Source organism: Lithohypha guttulata (genome assembly GCF_036872675.1).
Source record: "Lithohypha guttulata strain CCFEE 5908 chromosome Unknown scaffold_3, whole genome shotgun sequence".
Classification (NCBI taxonomy): domain Eukaryota; kingdom Fungi; phylum Ascomycota; class Eurotiomycetes; order Chaetothyriales; family Trichomeriaceae; genus Lithohypha; species Lithohypha guttulata.
Window position 1 is genome coordinate 2,548,316 of NW_027042752.1, and position 13,867 is coordinate 2,562,182.

General features: G+C 48.9%; 6 protein-coding genes across 6 annotated transcripts; 2 read left to right on the forward strand and 4 right to left on the reverse strand.

Annotated features, from left to right (window-relative positions):
* Positions 1-175: 175 nt before the first annotated feature.
* RPC82 (RNA polymerase III subunit C82) lies at positions 176-1,902 on the reverse strand (the record flags this gene model as incomplete). The annotated part of the gene is made up of 2 exons (XM_064899061.1): positions 176-1,837; positions 1,888-1,902. The coding sequence occupies 2 exons, from the start codon at positions 1,900-1,902 to the stop codon at positions 176-178; spliced, it is 1,677 nt and encodes a 558-aa protein (XP_064755018.1).
* A 264-nt stretch (positions 1,903-2,166) lies between these two features.
* On the forward strand, positions 2,167-3,699 carry QCR2 (ubiquinol-cytochrome c reductase core subunit 1; the record flags this gene model as incomplete). The annotated part of the gene is made up of 4 exons (XM_064899062.1): positions 2,167-2,421; positions 2,475-3,503; positions 3,553-3,614; positions 3,666-3,699. 4 exons carry the CDS (start codon positions 2,167-2,169, stop codon positions 3,697-3,699), a joined length of 1,380 nt encoding a protein of 459 aa, XP_064755019.1.
* A 749-nt stretch (positions 3,700-4,448) lies between these two features.
* On the forward strand, positions 4,449-6,254 carry LTR64_004718 (uncharacterized protein; the record flags this gene model as incomplete). The annotated part of the gene is made up of 1 exon (XM_064899063.1): positions 4,449-6,254. The coding sequence occupies one exon, from the start codon at positions 4,449-4,451 to the stop codon at positions 6,252-6,254; it is 1,806 nt and encodes a 601-aa protein (XP_064755020.1).
* Positions 6,255-6,749: 495 nt separating this feature from the next.
* LTR64_004719 (uncharacterized protein) lies at positions 6,750-8,813 on the reverse strand (the record flags this gene model as incomplete). The annotated part of the gene is made up of 1 exon (XM_064899064.1): positions 6,750-8,813. The coding sequence occupies one exon, from the start codon at positions 8,811-8,813 to the stop codon at positions 6,750-6,752; it is 2,064 nt and encodes a 687-aa protein (XP_064755021.1).
* A 750-nt stretch (positions 8,814-9,563) lies between these two features.
* LTR64_004720 (uncharacterized protein) lies at positions 9,564-10,512 on the reverse strand (the record flags this gene model as incomplete). The annotated part of the gene is made up of 2 exons (XM_064899065.1): positions 9,564-10,391; positions 10,447-10,512. 2 exons carry the CDS (start codon positions 10,510-10,512, stop codon positions 9,564-9,566), a joined length of 894 nt encoding a protein of 297 aa, XP_064755022.1.
* Positions 10,513-12,126: 1,614 nt separating this feature from the next.
* On the reverse strand, positions 12,127-13,587 carry LTR64_004721 (uncharacterized protein; the record flags this gene model as incomplete). The annotated part of the gene is made up of 2 exons (XM_064899066.1): positions 12,127-12,380; positions 12,414-13,587. 2 exons carry the CDS (start codon positions 13,585-13,587, stop codon positions 12,127-12,129), a joined length of 1,428 nt encoding a protein of 475 aa, XP_064755023.1.
* Positions 13,588-13,867: the final 280 nt, after the last annotated feature.

Genomic DNA, 13,867 nt, shown 5'->3' on the forward strand with positions numbered 1-13,867 from the left:
TTCAGCTGTAAATTCTGCTACCCTAGCAGATGACCATGCGAATAGATGCGGCAACCTGTTCGCCGACTTGCTCGACCACAGCTGTTGGGATTGGGCGGAGCGCTCAACATCAGAGGCTGAACTCTGTGACGCCGAACACTCTGCAATCAGTCTTTAGGTAGCCTTATCATGAAATTCATATGTCTCTTAGTATAGCCACGCTGAAATCCAGCCTTTGAATCTCGCCCCAAACCCAGCTCTCTACACGTCTGAACCTGCTCAAGACGATAAATTCTCCTGGCGCCAGCATCTCCTCCTCTTTGCCTTTTACGTCTTCCCGTTCAATCTTTGTCAGGGTGCCAGCTAACTTCTTTCTCTCCAGCTTCAGTAGCTGTAGTAATCTGACTATAGCTGTGTATATGTGTTCGAGCGTCAATGTCGCAACACGCGCCTGTTCGTAAGACCACAGGAACACTGTCTGGTTCGGCTGCCTTGCCGGGTTTCGAGGAACCTCTTGAAGCTCTAGATAGCCCATCTGTTTCAACATCGACAGACTCTGCCGCAGTTCTTTCGCGCCTAATAGACCAATTTCCTGAAGTGTTCTTTCCTCAAGTTTCCCTTTGTCGATTAATATGCGTAGTATTCGAGGCGCTGGTGGGTCGAGACGGCTGTCAAGAATACGGAGTATTTCTTCTGTGCGTGTCCAAAGATCAAGAGGTCCTTTATGAATCTGATATGTTGAGCGGCCGACGTCCTCAAGCCAAGAGTGGAATATTGATTCTGTTAGCAGCATCAGTTCGTTTTCTAGATCGTCCACTGAGACTTCAGGAGCACTTTCAGAATTATGATGGTTGCCGTTTCCGTTGATCAACGTGCCATTAGTATGAGACATATATCTGCCCCCTTCTCGCTGTTGCTCGTCATTGACCTCTTCCAGGAGTTTGTAGGTATTAATTTGGTGTGAGGGCATTTCAGAAGGTGGAGGTTTTGACCAAATGTCGGGAACTGCTGCCTGGCGGATTGCACACTTTAGTATGGTTGCACCACGCTTGCCAAACGTCTTGCGAGCCTGGTCACCCACTACCTCAATCTGTGCAATTTCAACGATCTTGTAGAAGTTGGGTTGTATCAAAATGCTCGCCGTGGTGTGATGGCCATTCATGATGACTCCTTCCATGCCGTTTCCATTCTGCTGACGATGGGATTGCAGGTAATGGCCATTAGTATAGCCGTGCTCGGAGGTAGATGTGGTCACGACACTGTCGTAGTTACGGTTGATATTTTCCTGGTGTTCCTGCTTGGCTTTCGTGCCAGTGAGTTTTGCGATTGCGGCAGGAGACAGCAATTTGAGTTCGATCTCACGTCTGACGTCGTGTACTTCACCAAAGTGCGCTTTCCTGAGATGAGCCAGAAAATGGTCATCAAGCAATTTGCTGATAAGCTTGTCGACCGTCGAAGCGTCCTTCGAATCTTCGTCCGAATCCATTCCAAGCAGAACACGATCTCGAAGTTCATTGATCGTTGAAAAGCCCAATTCACATGCAGTAGCAACTATAGTAGCTGCTAGATCGCCATGGGTTCTTGCAGCCTCCTGTGCCAAACGCCCAGTTCGAATGATATCGTAAGCATTGGTCAAATTTGCCGAATAGACAGTGGCAGCATCACGTGGAGTATGATGATAAACCATGCGTAATTGTACGAGACCTGCCAGGCCTGCTCTGGCCTGACGAAGAGGTAGATGACATTTCTGGGCGACTTGTGGTGCAGTGAACCTTGCCGACGCTAGACATTCGAAAATTGTGCGATAAAAATCGCCATAGTAGTCCTCCACCAGTTCGCAACAAAGATGCTTGAAATTCTGTGCTATCGTCAGAAGATAAAGAGCACGAGAGAAAAGGCAAATCTCACCGGCGACGTAGTCATGGTGTTTTCAGAAATACTTGCATTGAATCGTGGAAATGAGTGACAGTCATTGGTTAAGAGGCAGACAGAATAGCGTTCGAGGTTGTGTAGACTGCCGGAGTAGAGTCAGGAGAACCAGGCACGCAGGATCTTGGCGCAACTAGCACTATCTGGAATTAGCGTCTGTCGACGCAGCTGCCAGAACGGAACTTCAGAGCAGCTGCACTTGGAGCTGTTTTCACGATCAAAGACTCGATCATACGACTTCAACCACATATACACGCCATGGTATCGCCCTCGGCCGTGGCTCCGCGAGCTTTTCGAGCCGCTCAGCCTATTAAACAGCTAGTACAGAAAAGAGGTTTCGCAGCACCAGCCTCAGGAAGCTTCACCTACGAGACGGGAGATGCTGCGGGAGTCAAATATGCCAGCAGAGATCTTCCTGCAGCCACAACAACTCTGGCTGTAGTCGCAAAGGCTGGCTCGAGATACCAGCCCTCTCCTGCCTTCTCCGACGCTCTGGAAAAGTTCGCTTTCAAGGTTCGCGAAGAGAAATAAAAGATAGGAAAGGATGTGACTAACGGGTGGGACAGTCAACATACAAGCGATCTGCTCTTAGGATAACACGAGAATCCGAACTCTTAGGCGGTGAACTGTCTGCCAACCATACTCGAGAATTGCTTGTGCTACGTGCTAGATTTATGAAGGAGGATCTCCCTTATTTTACCGAACTGATGGGAGAGGTCATCTCTAAAACACGCTTCACTGCTCACGAGCTGTCCGAAGAGGTCGAGCATGTCATGAAGCTAGATCAAAAAGGTCTTTTGGGATCGCCTGCGAACCTGGCAATCAACAGTGTACACGGAGTCGCTTTCCACCATGGACTAGGGACACCGACGAATGCCACTTCCTCTTCACCCTTCAAGAAATATCTCGACGCCCAAGCAATCGCTGACTTTGCCGATGTCGCGTATTCACGAAAAAATATTGCTGTGGTCGCCAATGGTGCTGATCACCAAGAATTCGCCAAATGGGTCAAGGAATTCTTCCAGGATACAAAAAGTGGTAGTGACGTCTACAAGCTCAACGAAGAGCCAACCAAATACTACGGTGGTGAAGAACGAATTGCGCACGCTTCTGGCAACGTTATGATCCTCGCTTTCCCAGGTTCCAGCTCCTTCACCTCAGGTCAATCCTTCAAGCCTGAGATCCAGGTTCTGGCCACCTTACTTGGTGGACAAAGCTCCATTAAATGGTCTTCTGGTTTCTCTATGTTGTCGAAAGCCACTGCCGACATTCCTTTCGCGCACGTTACAACGAGAAATCATGCCTATTCAGATGCAGGTCTGCTTACTGTGACTATAACCGGTACTTCATCGCATATCGCCAAGGCATCAAAAGCTGTTGTCGACACTTTAAAGTCTGTTGCTTCTGGAAATGTAACTGACGAGGACATCGCCAAAGCGACTGCACTAGCCAGATTCCGAGCTCTTTCCGAAGGTCAGCAAACGGAAGCCGGTATCGAGGCAACCGGAATGGGTCTCATCTTGAACAGCCAGCCATATCAAATCGACGAGCTGGGTCAGAAAATTGCAAAGGTTACTCCAGATCAAGTCAAATCGGTAAGCGACAAAGTCTGCCTCTCGGCCAATTTCTGCTAACACTTACTAGGCTGCCAAGTCCTTGCTCGAGCAGAGGGCTTCTGTCTCTTCTGTTGGTGATCTGTTCGTTCTGTAAGTATTCGGTGCCCAAAAATTGTCTTGCCTTCGCTAACAATTCCACAGTCCATGGGCTGCAGATATTGGTCTGAAAGTGTAAACACATATTACAGCAAACTCCGAGCAGTTTTTCTCAGCGGCGGTGAGGGGGTTTATAGAGCTGTACAAAATCGAATTACTTCGTTCACGAGTGAATCTACTTTGTGTTGCTCATGAGGACATTGCGGCTGCTTGACAATCTGCGATTCTATGATTGGTCGACCAATTACCCAACGGCCCCGACAAATTCTAGCCTACTATTCAAGTTTCGTACCTGTCCTTCACGCGAGTTTGATGGTTATGTTCGGCAAGCTTTTCCGTTCAAAACAGACATGCCCGTCCAAGAGAGCTTGTAGATGCCTTGTACTCACTACCAACAGCTGGTCGTGGGGTCGATACTGCAAGCTTCTTGGCCAAGACTTTTTACAAGCGAGCCTGCATATTTAGGGCGTTTTCCCTTCCTGTTAATTGGGCGTTTCTTCCAGCTCCTCGCTTTCACATCAAATGATAGAATATCTTCATCGCATGTAGCGTGATACTAAGCTCGAAAGCGTTGGTCTTGCCTGCCACGATGATCCAGATGCTCTTTCCAGCTCGCTGGTTGGTATCGCAGCGGGTCGGAAATGGTCGATTCAGCCCGATCAACTATATTCGCTCATTCGAAGGATAAGCACAGCTTTACTTCTTATCCTTGACGACGAGCACCTTCTCTAATTCCCAGTCATGTATCTTCTGGATATTCGCAGCTATGCCGTACTCGTAGGAATTACTGATTACTTCTAGGAACATAACAATCACGTTTTTCGTACGATGGCATACACACCCTGGATCACCCTACCGCCAGAGTGGAAGCTTCAAGACGTGCAAGCCGCGCTCAATGTCATTATCGCTTTCTTGTGCGCTGCCAGCGTCTTTGTGCTGGTGCGTCACTTCTGGCTACTTGCGGCACGAAAAGTCGCAAGGCAAAAAGACATCCCAGCACATGCCCTTCTCAGCCTGAACACCATCGGAGAGGCTATCGATGTTATCTGGCTGTTACGACATGAGATCTTGACGAGTCGATATCGCAGTCTGTTGTTTCAGTGCGTCTTCGTGCTGGTGTTGACACTTTGCACTTTAGCATCAGGATGGCTCGCTCGATTCTCTACTCGGAGTGTGTTGACTATTGTGCCGCGACAAGTCGAAGGAAGTCTTGCTATGCGAGATACCTTTAGTCTACTATACGACATTCTCGACATTAGCGAGACTTTCAAAGCTCTTGAAAAGGCCAATTTTCCTCAACACAAACTGGCCGAGTTCTGGCCGAACCCTGTCAGTAACTGGCAATACAACAATGAGCAATGGAACAGCAGCTGGCATATGGAGTGTGTATACAATGAGTCAGTACCTGTTCCTGACACGAGGATCGTCACAAGTGACTGTACAGATGGTGTGTGGGGACAGTGGCCTCTGATATACAACAACTGGCGGGACTGGAAAACCGAAGACTCTGACTATGCTTACTATACTAACGACGGGATCACTTGGTCTGAGACCAAAGACACAGTCAAAGACGTACTTTTGTTCGCACATGGTCTCGAAATCCCAAAGTACGAACTCCGGGACAACATAAACGTCACCAGCTTCATGCGAATGCGTACTGTCGCAATTCACTTACAAGGCGTGCCTCGAAATTCCAGCTTCGACGACGGACTTACGAGCTGCGAATGGAGCAAAGGACCAATCCAAGCAGCATCCTACACTAGCGCAACGTGTGAACTAAAAAGAGACCTTGATTTGCGCACCGGCCACGACCTAGACACATGGGGAGCAAGTCCCGACATCAGCTCTCTCGACCGCGTAGCAGCAGCCTACACCCAATTCTACGCCGGCAGAATGCGCAGAGAATCCGCCGCCAACGCTCCTCTAACCCCAATCACAGGCCGCGAGCTCGTGACCTTCTACCAAGCCTACCAAGTCGTCAAAGACACAGCCGGCACGATCTACTACAACGTCACTGACAAGGAGAAACCAAAGACTGTCCGCACGATCGACGTGCAAGTCCGTGCCGCTCAAGTATCCATGACGTGTCTCATCGTCTGCGCCGTAATGACTCTGACCGTCCTCGTTGGAATAACAAACTACTGGCTCTTCCTCCTCTGCAACCTCAAACGTCTCGAGAAAACACCCCAGAGTAAACTCGACTGGATGCTGCAGACCCTCAAGACCGAGAACGAATCTCCCAGGACAAAAGCTCGGCATAAACTGCGCACATCGATTTCGTCTAGTGATCAGCTCTTTTCAGATATCACACCACTGACGAAACTTGACCAGGATCAACACCAACAATACAGATCAAAAAGCCTGACTTCATCCATCACAACACGCGAAGTAATCGAACCCGACGAGATCATCTACAGTACACCAGGATCCCATTCTGATTTCTCTCAGCAAGTTACCCCATCTCCTCCCAGCCAGCCGTTCTGGTCCCCGTTTCAGCCTTCATATCACCAGGCTCAAGGTGATTATGGTCTTGGTATCAGTGGCCGACATGGGTATAGTAAAATCACGTCGCCGCCTGGACCGTATCATTATTCGTCTCAATGGGATACGACGTACGATCCAGGTAGACGGTAGCGGTGCGCCATGATTCTACAGTACATTTCCAGGTGCTTTGTGGTTGAGAGGTCCAGCTTGTTAAATAGGAGCTGTGAAGGACATGAGGTACAAGAAACACGTCCTGAGTATGGCACAGTCTGAATACGTCTCGAGCTACAGCGGAACGAATGTCATGATTCAAAAGCTATTGATTGTCTTTTCAAGAAGCTAGTATTATTTATATACAGTTTTGCTGCATGATATGTATTCACCTGAAACATCCTAATCGACCTTTTCAGACAGCAACTTTGTCGTTTCGTGATCTGCCAAAGGCGGCTTTTCCTGATGTTGTGAAGCCTTTGCGCCAATTGCACCTATGCTGCTGTCCATCCCATGATCCGGGCCTGCAAAAGAACGCCTGCCATCCTAGCCATTTACACCTGATCGTACATCAGCAAATTTGATACATATCCTAGCCAAGTGTTATATCTCCATACATCTTCGTTAATCTCACATCTCGCTTGCGGCTCATCACTACCAAGCATATCGTCGAGCTGAATATGCTGGCAGCGCAATATCTTTGCCATTCCACTCCCCATCTTCGTCTTCTTCCGGCTCAATATCAAGGAAGTCACCTTCGGTGTATTGGTCTTGGGCCGGCCGCTGATCGCTGAGCTCGAACAGTAGGGTGTGGCATCTGCCTTGGTATCTTGCGATACTGAACTGCTTCGGCTTGAGTGGCGCTGAGGTGAGTCGACTGCTCTTACGACTTGACCTCTCAGAATCTGAACTGGAAGCTGAGGGTGGAGAAACATCGTGGTTGGAATTGACATGGAAGGTTTTGTCGAACAGGCCAGCCCACTTCTGTCGAAGGCTAGCTCGATCTCGCCACGAGACATTAAGGATTGTCCTCAGCTGGAGTACTCGAAGATAAGGCAGGTTAACGGCAGCGTCGACGAGAGACTGATAAAAGTTCTCTGCGTCTTCGGCTGTAAGGTTCCGCAAAGGACCAATGGTGATTGATTGCAATGTTGAAGGCCATGAAGGTCGACCAGCAGACATCAACTCGTCGAATAGGGGTTCGGTGTCCTTATAGCTGGTAGGATCATGATAGGTCAAATCGACCTCGAGCACTTGAAGACGTGGTGCTGTTGTCTGTAGATTGCTCATGAAGGACAAGCTCATTGACTGGTTTCCTTGAAGTACAAGAGTGGTCAGGCTGATGCCTTTGGTTCGAAGATAATCTTGTAAACCTTCACTCTTAATCCAAGCACAATCGCATACCTCCAGCTTTTGCAGACCAGAAGGGAATTCTTTCAGGGTCTCATCATCGATAATGTTGGAATCATGAAACGCGACCTCTCTCAGCTCGGAAGATGCTTGCAATGCTGCAATTACTTTTCTTCTCCAGCTGATCAAGCGCGCGGGTTTATTGTCAACATCCTGACCATCTTGACCCGGCGGAATGTTGTCTCTTGCAATCGTCTCGTTCAGGACAGCGATATCTGGTAGGCTGAGGTTGCGCATAGTCAGCGAACGGAGGCGACTCAAGGACTTGGAGTGCAGAGACACATCGTGCAAGGTAGATAGAAGTGGATCCTCCAACAGGAATCTGCCGTTCCATTCAAAGGTGTCGAGGACGATCTTGTTCTGATCGAGGACTTGAAAGAGGTTACCGTATGACCATCGACCAGCAGACCGAGCATGTGAAGGCAAAGCCCAAGTATATCTCTTCGACCATGCATCGTAATTGTGGTAGATGCGCAATTTCTTCAGCAAGGGAGTGTATCTCAGCAGCTCTTCAAGATCTATGCCAGCTTTCTTAACCAGAATCTGTTTAGCCTCAATGTCCAAACTCTTCACTTTTGGTCTGTAATCCAATGACAACTTCTTCCTGCTTATGGCAGAGGTGCGCTCGGCGCTAACATCGTAATCTCGAGCGCTTGCTTTGAGTAGATCGACAAGCCAGTTCGCACGGTGGGCAGGAAATATAGGTGGGTTGTACATTAAAGCGCCTATACAGGCATCGTGAAAAGATGTGCATAGTTGACTTGTACTGAGTAACCATCGAGCAGAGCCAGTATCTCTTGAAGCACCAATGTATAGAGGATAAGCAGCATATTGCATAACCTTCACTAGCACATAGTAGGGCAGGTTTTGCCATTCGGGTATGCGACCATGCCGTGGTACATTGACGACTGGTATGATAAGTTTTTTGAGTGGTACGGGATGTGAAGTCTTCTGTCTCTTGAAGTTCTGAAAACTGGTGTTGCGAAGAGGAGCAGTCGATTGGCTCAGTGCCTTCCGCTTCGCACTTGCTGCAGCAGTACTCCGAGTCTGGCGCTTCGGCAGTCGTGACCGGGCACTCGATCGTGTAGGTAGTGGAAGTTCCTCATTTGAACTCGAGGATTCGCTATCATCTTCTGCGGCGTGGTAGGCATCTCGAAAGGCTCGCACAGCTCGAACGGGGAGTGATCGTCGCGGAGGTGGTGCCTCAAAGTCAGACTCGCCCTCAGGGTCACTGTCTGGCTCACGGTACGAGGTACGCTTCCTTCGTGTCTGTTTGCGCAAGCTGGTCCTATCGATTGCACTTGCCATTATGACGTCGATCGGTGGTACATGTGGCAACGAAGAGTGGCGCTCTTCCTATTGTAAGGGTCGAGCATAGGATTTGTGACAGTTCGGTGAGAACACGCTAAGCAGAAAGTCAAGAAAGAGTGTGCCAAATGATCGTTGAATGATTACCTCGAGTGAAGGTGGAAATGGTAGATATTGCATGCTGAGAGAGCGATCTTATTGGTATGCAGGTCCCTGGTCACTAACTCTCGGCTTGTCTCCGGCTGTCGATCAATGCAGCCCAGGCACCACTAATGCAGGTCATTTCGGGGCATCTTTGATGCCCGGTAATCGAGGCATCAACCACTGCAAGTGAAGGGATCGTACAGTATATGCTCGACTTGGAAATGAAGAATAGCCCATATCTGTACGACAGACAAAGCATGCAGGTTAGTGTTTGTCAAGGGAACAGTGCAAGTCTAATCAGACACGCGTCTTTCTACCAGTGGATACAGGAAGTATCAGCCTCTGGATTTCATATGTGATACAAGATTTGATCTCATCTAATTTGTACTACATTAGTTGCATGTACATTGCTAGGATTGCGCCAGCTGGTACAATTTTCTATGAACAGTTTCGACAATTGTGGAGATCGACTCCATTAGACCTGGATATACATTAGGCGTGAGTCCTTACCAGGATTTACCACAAACGCCTCGCTGAAATGGTTCGTAGCGTCGTTGGCCTTCCCTCTTCTGTTCTTTCGAACGACCTTTTTTTCATACCGCATCTCTAAGCCACTGGCCAGTCGTCTTCGGTGATCGACGACCAGAATATCCAGATCATGACTACCGATAACAGGTTGAACAGTGCTTGGAAGAAGTTTCCGTCAATTTTCCCATCCAGTGGCCTGCAGATATGTATCGAAATGACATACTGGAAGACCTGTCCTATGCCAAACAGTAGTCCTGCTCCGAATAACCAAATCATCGGTCGTTTTTCTTGAAGCACTCGCAGCACGAGGATAGCCTCAAGTATAAAAAAGATGAAGATGCATATCAGGGGTAGAAGCTGATACAGCACATACAGGGCGATGTTCCTGTGCGTGGGACCGTATGATTCGTCTGCAAAGTAGCCTGTAAAATTGAATCCTGTGTCCAGAGCGACATATCCTGTACCGACAAAGACTGCGGCTGCGCTTCCCAGGACTAGCAGGATTGAGAGTGGCGTCCCGTCATCGATCAACTGGTAGCCCACCAGACCGTTGCACATCAGAATCCAGAATGTCGCAGCAATCGCTGCTAGATGTGCCGCAGTGAAACCACGGCGGACGTTGTCGTTGAGTGGGAAGCCACCAACCGTGAAGATGTCGCAGATTGATATTATCAAGAAGCCAAGCAGGAATAGCTGCATCTCTCTTCTTCCGACCGCTGCTCTTTTCCGTTCTGATCTCCATAGCAGGAACAACGTTGTGAGGATTGCAAGACCATCGACGAGAATGGCCCCGAGGTTGGCTAGGTTCCTGTTTCCACCAAGGCCGATGCCTTGTAAGACACAAGCGTCGATGCCGAGATAGGCTTGGCCAGGCGGTTGATTCGCTTCACCTCGCGGAATGAGTATCTTCAGTTTATTAGTATGCGTGGTTAAATGTGCTATGGGCGAAATAGCAGCTTACGTTACATATAGGTAGTGTCGAATCGCGGCAAAAGTTTTGGAAGTTGCCAAACTGTGTCGACCCCATGTTGACTCTGGCTCCTCAACGATGATTCTGGTTGTGCATACGACAAGTGTTCGAGAGTGATGGCTGGTGGATGTGTTTCGGCCAGGTATTCAGTGGTAGGATCGCGAGGTACTCGAAGCGGCTGGTATTGTGATACGGCTATGTCGCAGGTACAACAGTTCGATACTCGTGGCAGAAGATCAGTGCTCAGCGATTGACGGTGCGCATGCACTAGCAACCAGAAATAACACGCGGTCGTCACGAGCTTGAGAACAGGGAAATAACCTTGCTGCGGCCCCTGCGCCTTAAAGATCGTCGATATTAGTGAGGGTGTAAGCCGAGTCTACGCTCTCTTCAAAGTGAATGATAGAATACTAAAGATCGAATAAGCAGGTGATTAGCGGAGGCCACTGATGATGCGGGACAAGAGCATCGACAAGAAGGGACGAGACGAAATATGGCAGAGTCAGAGTCAGAGTCAGAGTCGTTGCAACTGCAAGTCTCAGAACTGGGCGTCGGAAATTGCTTGGAACACCAGCATCAAGTCAAGCTGCACCTGCCACACTATCCACCACTATGCATGCCAACCTTTGCACTTGCCTTGACATGGCTCAACTCGAAATCCTGAAGCAGGAAGGAAATGACCCCATCCTTCCTTGGCTGGGGCAGCCAAGTGGGCACGACTTTTGCTTGCTTCAGTTAGTTTCCGTCACCATGGTTTCCAGCCACTGCCACACCAACCTCTGTTCTCGAGTAGCACAAGCAACCTGAGAAGTATCTTTTCACTGACTTCATCTTTACCCCAGGAGATCATCATGCCCGGTTTTTTTCTGGCAGCATGTGATAATCCTAGCGGTGTCGCAGCGGTATACTGCAGGAATACAGTGTTTGCATATGGTCCATTCACGTCGCATCTCGGTGCTTGATCGTGTTGTCGGTGTTCGGTGCTCGTCATGGCAAGCTTCAGTTTCGATGAGCGTCTAAGCGCAATACCCAACTACTGAATGTCATGAGAAGTGTTAATTATAGTAGGTCAAAAGAGTTGGATGACCAGAAGTTGGTTCACAATACCATTTCCGCACTACTCATTTGAAGCCTCCAACATTTCTGATTGGAGAACCGACTGTTGCACAATTGAATTTCTGCTGCCATCATCAAGTCGTCCTTAGCTATATACAAAGTAAAACACACAGAATGGATTTGAATGGATTGTAAACAATCAAGTTACTGTGTTCGCTCCAGAGATCGTGCTAGCACTAGCATCGAAATTCAAGGTGGACGCGCGAACCTGCCTCCTCTTCTTCCACCTGTTACAAAGGATACGCAGCGAAATAACACAACGCAAATTCCATCGTAATCTAGCCGTTACTTGCTTTGCATGCTCGGCTGGCGTGATCGTTGTCCATGCGGCTCTTTGTGCCTCGACATTCTTTCTAAACAGTGCCCCTAGTCGACCTTGATAATCCCATTCTGGGATCTGGATCCATTCTTTGCCGGCTTTACTAACCCACTGGATACAGGGCGGGACGTAGCGTCCTTGACTTTTGCTCCATCTTGCTGAGGCCTGTCTTTGTGCTTCGAGAAGCCATTGGTCCCTAAGTGGTCAGCTCACGGTCGCTCTTAGCAGAAAAGAGCCTACCAGACTGCATTATTGGGGGCTATATTCGTGCTGCGAGCCCAGTGACTGCCTCCAGTCAATGCTATGACTGTCCACAATGCTGAAGTCATGCCCGTGTTTGGTTTCTTCGTGGCAGGCATAGCTGTGTTTCCTCCTCGTTCAGGGTCAATACCGACATGCCGAACCACTTCAGTGGCGCCCACTACGGCTGCAGACATTGTCTCAAGTAGAATGTCGTTCATGTTGACAGCGAAATTCCAGCCTAATGCTTCTGGTTTCGTAGGCGCAAGTGATATATGCCTACCTGGCTGGGCAACAACTGCCGCCGTTGGCACACGCAGAAGTTGTGTATCTGGTTTCCAGTTACCGTTGAAATACAGCTGGGAAGAACGATTCATGATGGTAGTTTCGCCGTCGTCGTCATCATCTTCTTCTTCCGCACGTGTACACCTAAGAAACACAAAGCCCTGTTTCAGTGCCGTCAATCTACCTCGAGTGCTGGCAGGGGACAGTTCTGAAGTCTGTGGCACTATCTTTCCATTTTGATCTTTAATCATTCTCCTTGTGAAGCCCAGTTCCTTGACATCGAAGTCGTGCTGCCAGACATGCGTGCTAGGGTTAAGAGCAGAAGAGGCCCAATATAGTGCATTGAGGAGTATATATGAAGCGGCAAAGGCTGCTTGCAAGACCAGCTGTGCGTTACTGAGTGAGATCAAGCCCGCCATGAGCATGGCGGACGAGAACAGGGCGATTGCTCTGTATATGTTATCGCCGAGATAGTGTGTACACTTCTCGATCCGGAAATAAAATCTAGATACCTCGTCCGTGCAGCGAATGACACGGAATGCACCAGTGGTAGGGTAGAATATTACCACATCGCCTAGCGGTACGATACCCTTCCGGTCCTCGTGGGGTTTCTCCTCTGTCACGTCTAATTTGCACCATGAAGCAAGTCCCACGAAGCTCGAGCACAGAGATAGGAGAACGTCGGCCACCAAAGCCGCACCATCGTTCTGCCAGAGGGCGAGGACTAGTATTGTTATGGACATGCAAAACCCAAGGATCGAGAGTCCTGCTAAATGCCCCAACCTCTTTACTGCCATTGCAGGTGTTCTTCTACTCTTGGACGACTCCATGTTCTTTGTGGCTGTCTCTTTTGTATTTGATTTCCTGTCCACTTTCAACATCTGCACGGAGTAATCTGGTAGATCATCAGGATGCAATAGGCGAGTGAAGAAATTCAGCTCAGTCCTAATTCTGCCAGACATGGCACCAACGACGATACCAGGTTCGACTGGTAGCAGCTTGTCCTGATGGTGCTTAAGTAGCGATTGCGGCGCAGGATAAATTCGAGGTAGGATGTGGTGCCATGATAAGGCTGAAGCTTGTGCATTGCGCGATGTACTGCCTTCTCCTAGAATAGCGACAATACCGACGATATCAAGTCGTAGTTCCCGGAATTTCTCGATGAAGTGCATTTTGTATAGCGAGAGCGTTAAGTTGCGGCTCGCAGGTCTCGGGTGCGCTCGAAGAGCAAAAGATGGAGAGCTCCATCATATCGTTCGCAAAACGAGATACACATAAGCGCATGGCATGAGAACCGAACAAGGATCTTGGGAATCACTATTGAGTATTCAGCCTGATCGAGTACAATTGCAACTTCTGGACGTCATTGGGTGATCTCTCTGGGGGCCACCTGCATGGTGCAGATTTGAGCTAGCAACGATGAACGATGCGCAGAAAGAACCCCTGTTACCA